The sequence below is a fragment of the Melanaphis sacchari genome, unplaced genomic scaffold (genome assembly GCF_002803265.2).
Source record: "Melanaphis sacchari strain LSU unplaced genomic scaffold, SCAv2.0 Contig462_pilon_pilon, whole genome shotgun sequence".
NCBI lineage: Eukaryota > Metazoa > Arthropoda > Insecta > Hemiptera > Aphididae > Melanaphis > Melanaphis sacchari.
The window spans coordinates 240,304-248,620 of NW_020271306.1; the positions used below are offsets into that span (position 1 = coordinate 240,304).

Here is an 8,317-nt window from a genome sequence, read left to right on the forward strand (position 1 = left end):
ATAAATTAATAAATATTGTTGTTTAGAGAACCTTATAAAAATCAAATAGAAATAGAAGTGTTTTCAAATGTCTAATAAATACACTGAATAGAACTTTCTAGATTTTTTCTTTTAAAATGCATTTTTAAGTATTAAAGTTAAATTAAATTTATATGAAGTAAGTAAAATTATATAAAGTCCATATAAATGTTAATTTAATTACTTTTTAAAATATATAAAAATCAATTTGTTTTTTTTTTTAAATTAAATACATTATAAATATATATATATAACTATATTAGGTATATTTATATTTGCTTATAATTGATTAAATTGATTATATTTTACAAAATAAGTAAAAAAAATAAAAATATATAAATTTTTTAATACGAAAATCAATAATAATAATTTTATAAAAAAATTCATTTAATTGTAAAAGATTATTTAAAATAATCAAGGGTTTAAAAGTGGTTTAAAATATGAAGAAATACTGGTACATGGTTTCTTGGAATTTGAACTTGAAGCTTTTGAATTGTGTTTACGTTTTTTACCAGACTCATTTTTTTTCTTTTTTGATAGTTCATTTTTGATTATTTTGTTATTTAATGGTTGTAGAGGGTTAATAGTATTCAAACTTTCGCTCAATTCTAATGCCACATGATGGTCTATGTGCTCGTCGTATGCATCAATTTCAATCATTTTGTTACACCGTTCGCATAATAACGCAAAAGATGCACAATCAATAGTATCTTTTGTAATGGAAGATTGAACAATTGGCACTGACTTTGAATCATTTATTTTTTGATGTTTTGTTGGTGATACAATTTCCAGTTTTTTTGAGAAAAAACTTTCTGTTGATTGATCTGGTCTGTCATGATTATCCTTCAATATTTTTTTTGTCGGATAAATTACATCAGAGCTTTCCGATAAAAATCCCACTGAACTTGCTGATGAGCATTTATCTACTACTGTAGTTATTTTCCCATTTACTTGATTTTTAACCGGAGAAATAATTTCCAATTTTTTTGTGAAAAAACTGTTTATGTCATGTTTATACTGCTGTCTAATTTCTTTTTTAGAACTCTTATTTTGTAATGTTGAAGAAGATTGAATTGAAGAACTAGAAGAATCTTTCATTTGAGCAAACATAGTTTTTAAATTCTTTACATCGTTAGTACATGTTTCTTTCTTTTTATCTTTAGAGTAATTTAATGATGATGGATGATGATTAGACAATAATGTGTTAGCTTTAGTATTAAATTGTTGTTGATTAATTGGCGTAGAACTATCACTTTCAATAATGATTTTAGAGCTAGTTGTACTTTTTTCTGGCCTTGGTAATGGAATGTTATTATCTTTTTCTTCTTTGACAGCTCCTTTGTTAAAATAATTGTCTATTGATGATTTGGCATTAATTTCTAAAAACTTTCCAATAGCTATACCTAAAAAAGATATTGGATTTTTCCTGAAAAAGAAAAAAAAAATAAGAATTTTTGGTTCAAAGGTAAAATTATATAAAAAATGAATATTTAAAAATGGATATTAGCTTATCAGTATAAAAGGTACTTTTGGATACTAAATAACACACAATATTACTGCATGTATATCAAATCCTATTAATTATAATTTATAAGTAACCTACATATCAAATATTTTGTATATTTTTAGAGAAAGCAGACAAAAGACTAATGAATAGACCATGTAAGATATTTCAAAAAAAATTTTTATACATAATTCAGGAACATTGGAAAAAAGAATTCTAAACATGGTTAGCCAGAGAAAAAAATTATGATCGAATCCATTGTTTCCACCAAAATAAGCTCTAAACAATAGTAATGTCATTTTTACGCATACAGTTTAGCACATTTATTACTTTTTGTATTACAATTTAAATAGTTAAACTTATGAATAATTAAAAACATAAAATGTTTTTCAAGAACAAATTATCTTTGATTAATTTGATGTATTTCCAAAAATATACAACTTTTTTTGTTTAATACTTTCTAATTTTTATATTTATTTGTAAAATATCCATATAAGAGAGTTATTACAAATCACTATCAAAAATATAATAAATAGGTAATATTAAATACTAAAAATTTGAATCAATTTACAGTGTGAATGTTCTAATATAAATACATTTTACTGCATCATAAAATTTTACATTTTAAGTACTAATTAATTAAAGTCAATGAATTCATAAAAATTCCTTCAATCAAGGATTAAAGTTAATGTGCATATTTTTTTCCGCGGTTATCACTCTGTTAAAAATAAATAATATATATGTTACTGGCAATATGTTGAATCCGGTATTATATAGAAATTCTAGGTATTTTATAGAATACCAAAAACGAGCAGGAAATGGTATAGAATGTAATACAATGACTAGGTATTCTATAAATCACTTAACCTCAAGCAGGAAAAGTATACAAAATTAATAAATAACTTAGATTTGTATCTGGTGTATCCCTGTAATCAACGATTAATGTTTATCTTGATGATTATGCTATTGCATACAATACGTGTGCAAAGTATTATCATTATTATTAGCTAATCATATTATCATGTTATTTGTGTATACGGGAAAAATCAATATACGTCTTTAAAAATATGATTTCTTTTCACTTTTGTAAAAGGATTAGTCGTATTAAGAATTAAGATACATTAAAATGTCTAAATGTTTTTATGTTGTACTACAGAAAAGTTGAAAAAAGTCGAAAAATACTGTTAATTTATCGAATGATAAATTGAAAATGTCAATCTAAAAAATGCTTATGTGTAAAAAATAATATTTTATGTAGTTCTGAATGTCATGCATCAACTATATGCTACAATAAATAAATAAAAATAAATAATAAACAATAAATAATAATAAACATATTTTGATTGAACACATTACCTAACATAGTATAGGCGTTTTATAGAAATCCTAGGAATTGTATCGTATACCTAGGCATAATATAAATTACCATTGAAATTTAATACATTGCCAAATAGTTCAAGGAGTTTTATAGAATTTCTAGGGAATTTATAGAGTGCCTACATTCACCACTTTGTTGGTAACATATACATTTATACAAAACTATAATAATCACTTGGATTTTATCAATAAAACAATGTATTTTTAAAAATATTACACGTAAATTTATGTAATTACAAAATACACTTAATTGATACATTATTTTTACAATTATGATAAAAAAATAGAAATTAACTAAACAAATATTTAATTTTTATTAATAAATTTATTCTTTGTTATATTTAATGTCTATGTATTGATTTTGTCAATGTTTTAGTTGTTCGCGATAAATATTGAATAAATATTGCTAGTACTGATATGTATAAATGAATATTCACATAACTGTGATTTGTTTGGAACTATTAAAAATATTTATAATTGTGGCTTCACGAGTTAATATAGATATTTGATAATGTTATTATTATTATATCACCATATTTGCATATTATGATATACGAGGTAAAGGCTAGGATCTATTACATTAAAAAAATTATATTTCAGATTTTAAAGATTAGACGATGTATATTTTTGAAAATACATCTATTTGATTAAAAATAATCTATGCTTAAAAATATTTTACTGCAATTATAATTTATAAGTTTCTCCATTTAGATTATAACAACAAAAAAACAATTGACTTTTTGTTCATGTAAGCACAAAATTATTACTATCTGAAACACATTTGAAAATAATTTCAGACAACTTTTATATGCACAGTTTGAGATGGTCCTTTCTTTAATATCCATTACGAATATTCAACATGGTATGTTAAATGTTGTTTTAGCTAGTGTTAGGAGGACAGAAGTCAATATTTTAAGTGATAATTTAATATTTATAGTATAATAAAATACCAATGTAAAGACTTTTGATTTTCAGTCATGGTGCACAATGACGAGAAGGCAGCATCCAATAATTTATTATGATTATATGTTGTAACTTCAAAACACTGTGAAGTCGGCAATTTTGTATTTTTATCTAAATATCTAACACTGACAGTCATCAATGTTGCTTTTCTTTTGTTCTAAAAATAAAAAATAATTTTCAAAGTTGAGTTAAATAAAATTAATAAATGGTACATACAGCCTCAAAATCATCATTTAGTTTTTCTACAATATCATTGATTAACGTGTTCAACCACAATTTTATTTCATCTTTGACTTTAAGGCCTATAGGAAATGATTTACAACTGCCAATTGATTTGGGTATAATTCTAGATTCCACAGGTTCATGATCTATACCTTTGGAGATTTGGCACAAAAAGTTACTGAAAAAAAAAAAATGTAATCATAGTTTTATATTAAAAAATATTATTAAATTAATTATTACCATGTTTTGGCATTAAATTTTTTTTGTAAATCATTTAAAGGTATTGCAGCTAAATCTGACATGAATTTACAGTTAAATTCTTGCTTAATTCTATTTCCTAATTTACCACCTAAATTTTTAATTTTTTTAATAGGTATAGATTCAAACAAATGAGGTACACTAGAAGGTGGCAACAGTGTTTGTTGATTAGGCTTATGTAAGCCACACGCAAGCTTAGATAGAATCTGGAAAAATATAACATGATTTTATTATTTAATTTATAATTTTAAATAATTTTACATGAGAAACAAATACAAAGTTTAAATACTTTTACAAGGTATATAAATTATAGAAGTAAATTTTTGATTTGCTATATTTTTCTTGTTAAATACAATTAAAACTATAATAATCTATTTAAGTTAATTAATTTATATGAAGTAGAAAAGTAGTAGATTTTTTTTTCAAGTTATTCATCATGGAAAATATTTAAATCCACAAACCTTGTTATTTGCAATTCCAGCTGAACAACGAAAACCAGTTTTTTCAAAAATTGATTTTCTTAATTTTTCAACCATCATAGCTCCGATTGTTAAACGTAATAAGTAATCATCTTGTAACTCATTGTTGTATACATCGTGGAGCCAAGATTTTATACTCACACTTTTATCTTTTTAATGAACAAATCAAATAAGTGTTAATATTTTTTTTTAAAGTACATAAAAATATTTTGTTATTTTTAATTAAAATGAAATTTCTACCTTTAGGATTAGTTAGTAATTTTTATGATAAAAAACTACATGAAACTATAAGTAACTAAATCCATATAGAAATTCATAAAACAATAATTTAGGTTATTTTTACTTTAAATTTATTTAAACTCAACACTAAATTACCTTCAGAGTTATGACCTGAATAACCTTCAACAAATGTATTGGTAAGGTCATTTTCTGTTATTATATTATGATTAGTTGAAATATAATCATTAACCACGCTAGTTAAATCAACATAAGCCTCATCAATACTAGCTCTTTGTACACAAGAACTAAATTCACTGAGGACCTCAAATACTTTTTGGCTGGCTGTACGATATCTATAAAGGACAAAACAAATGAATAAATCATTAAATATAGATAACATTGTAAATTTTTTTTTGTTTTTATCATTTTTTAAGTTTTAAATTTCAAAACAACAATTTATACTTTTAATTTCATAGTACATGAAAATTGAAATACTCTGAAAAATATTTTACTCCAGGATGTGATGTAAAAAATGTAAAAAAATAATACCTAGAAATAACATTTTTTCCTCAAAAACGAATTTAAATGGCAAGTTATGTGCAAAAAAAAAAATGTTTTAAAAAAAGTTACTACCTCACAAATAATTAGTATAGATTATGTTATTCTTAAATCATATATTTTTTTAAATTTCTATTCAAGAAATATTCAAATAATATAGGTTATTTACCTAATTTATAGTTTATTTATTTATTTATTAGCATGAATATCCACGTGGGCTTAAGTACATTAGCTAATATCTCTTAAAATAACATTACTACAATATAAAATCATTAATACATAATACAACATGTGATTTGCAAACAATAATTGGTAAATTAAATTTAGGTAGAATAAACGAAATATAGTATATAAAAAGACCTAAGATGATTATTGATATTAATTTGGGTTACATTAAATAGCTGAAAAATAAGGGTTTGATGGATATAAATTTCTCATATTAAACAAATCAAAATTCATTAACTTATTAAATTCTCTGGCTATACGGTCAAGTGAATTATTAAAACCATAAGATGTATGATAAAAAGGAATTTCAAACGTGGGACAGTTTCTTGATTGATATTTCGAAATATGAAAGTTAAGTGACTGTAATGATTCAGGACAAAATATCACACTATTCGCTAATTTAGATTAAAAAAAAAACAAATATCATTGTACTTACGCCTATTTACAAGAGAATCTAAATTTAGAGAAGCCTGAACTGAAGACAAAGCTAATAATGTGGACGGGTTGATATAAAAAAGTGTATTATGTTTATTAGCAACGAGACGTAAAAATCTTCTTTGAATTCGTTCGATCGCTTCAATTAGACCTTTTTAAAAGGGATTCCAGATGATTGAGCAGTACTCTAGTATTGATTTAACAAGAGAAGTATACAAAGTTTTAAGACATAGTTCATTTTTAAAATCCTTAGTGTTTCTAGTTATAAATTGAAGACATCTCAAAGTTTTCTTGTAAATATATTCAATATAAGAGAAAAATAATAAATTCATTTAGAACATTACACCAAGATCACAAACATAAGTAATTTCTTTAATACAGTCCGCGAAAAAATAATTTACATTATCTAACTTATTTTTAGAATGAGAAAAAGACATTTTAAAACATTTAGAAGTATTTAGCTTCAACTTATTTTATAGACACCACTCACCATATTTATTAAGATCATCTTGAATTAACATTTACTGATGGTACATGAGCATATATCTTAAAATCGCCAGTTAACAATTAATAGTTACAATATTTAAAACACAAATTAATATCTAATATAAATCTGGTAAACAAAAAGAAAGATAGATGCCCCCTTGAGGGACACCAGAATGTACTAACAGTGTTCGATAAAAATAAATTAGTAAGTAATAATATAATAAATAATAAGACACTAGCTCAAATTTACAACATTAGTGTACTGAGATAAGAATATTAATTAGGTATTAAAAATTAATAAATGCATAGGAAATAATTATTATTTTGGGGGGAATTTTTTTAAGACTTAAATAAGAAAAATTATTTTTTAATATTTATGAAATATTGTTGGTGAGTACTTAATTATAATAATGATTTTTAAATACATTGCAATTCTAATTATCATGTTGCTATTAAATACTGCATGACTGTAATTCCAATTAAAATTATGTAGCAACATAATTATTGAAATGTCAATGCTCAATAAAATAGCAGATACATTTTAACAACCACAGTTATAGATAATTATTAATTTATATTTTAAGGGTCTATATAACTTAAGTAATTTGCACTTACTTTGATAAATCTGCTTTTCCATGAAGCTCTTTCACACGTACTAAATTTAAATCTGGACATGCCTGTACAGCGTCGTCTCCTCTCATATGTCGGTTTACTCCTTTTGCTCTTGCCTCATAATTTACAGCGATTATGCTGGAATATGACAATAGAATGACTATGATCCAATGCTTGACCGACACAAATATTATCATACTAAAATACTCACCCACCGCCTCTCCAACTGTTATACTGGACAACTGCGACCGGCTTTCCAATCAATGACTGGTTGTGTTGAACTTCTACTTGACAATAGAAACAATCCATGTCGACTAATGCCACTACTCGTTTGGCACCACAATCGTTCATGATCGAATCGGACCGTTTTCACATCAGTTTCATAACGATTTCCAGTAAGTGGCAGATGAGCGCCAAAAATGCAAGCGTTGATAACAGACGTATGCGTCGTTTACAATGGTTTTTATATTGTCACGCAACTCATTTTCTGACTGTACGACGAGACAAATGTCGACCTAAAAAACAATATTGTTCAAGTCGACGGTGTACTCGACCTTTTGAAAAGTACACAGTAAAAAAACATTTCAACGCGGACTGAGCACCTAGTGGTGATTTTGTAGATGCCGCGTAGAAATATTCATTGAAGAGTGATGGGTAGGAAGTTTTTCAAGAACACGAAACGAATCGAAAGCACGAATAATAAAATTATAATTTATAAATTTAATTATTTTACGATATTTGGAAATGTTATCTTAAACGTAAATCGAAACCACATATTTATCATAAACTATGTTATCATTATTATCACTATTATCGAAATTCGAAAGCCAACGGTTGTAAACAAATTGTTGTCAATTTTTTTTAACATGTTTACTAGAACTTGTTATCTTGTTATCTTTTGTACAACAGGATAGACGAGATACGAGTGATACGACGAACTATTCGCCGGTACTCAATAATC

At 24.9% G+C, this 8,317-nt stretch overlaps 1 protein-coding gene across 2 annotated transcripts; it reads right to left on the reverse strand.

Moving 5' to 3' along the window:
* Window positions 1-432: 432 nt before the first annotated feature.
* On the reverse strand, window positions 433-8,108 carry LOC112598255 (DNA polymerase eta-like). Of its 2 annotated transcripts, XM_025344660.1 has the most exons (9): window positions 7,959-8,108; window positions 7,568-7,871; window positions 7,360-7,494; window positions 5,197-5,393; window positions 4,804-4,970; window positions 4,325-4,548; window positions 4,079-4,262; window positions 3,850-4,019; window positions 433-1,444 (listed from the first exon to the last, which is right to left on the reverse strand). In XM_025344660.1, exons 2-9 carry the CDS (start codon window positions 7,705-7,707, stop codon window positions 433-435), a joined length of 2,229 nt encoding a protein of 742 aa, XP_025200445.1. In that variant the 5' UTR covers window positions 7,708-7,871; window positions 7,959-8,108. The 2 variants fall into 2 exon arrangements, with proteins under 2 accessions (XP_025200445.1, XP_025200444.1); XM_025344659.1 differs by having other exon boundaries at window positions 7,568-8,108.
* Window positions 8,109-8,317: the final 209 nt, after the last annotated feature.

Bases quoted from the DNA above. Each gene is read 5' to 3' on its own strand.
- LOC112598255 (XM_025344660.1), bottom strand. From the start codon at position 7,707: ATGAACGATTGTGGTGCCAAACGAGTAGTGGCATTAGTCGACATGGAT. The intron at 7,495-7,567 runs GTGAGTATTTTA...GTCATATTCCAG, and splicing joins AACAGTTGGAGAGGCGGTGG to CATAATCGCTGTAAATTATG. The intron at 4,263-4,324 runs GTAATAATTAAT...TTTTTTTTTCAG, and splicing joins AAATTTAATGCCAAAACATG to TAACTTTTTGTGCCAAATCT.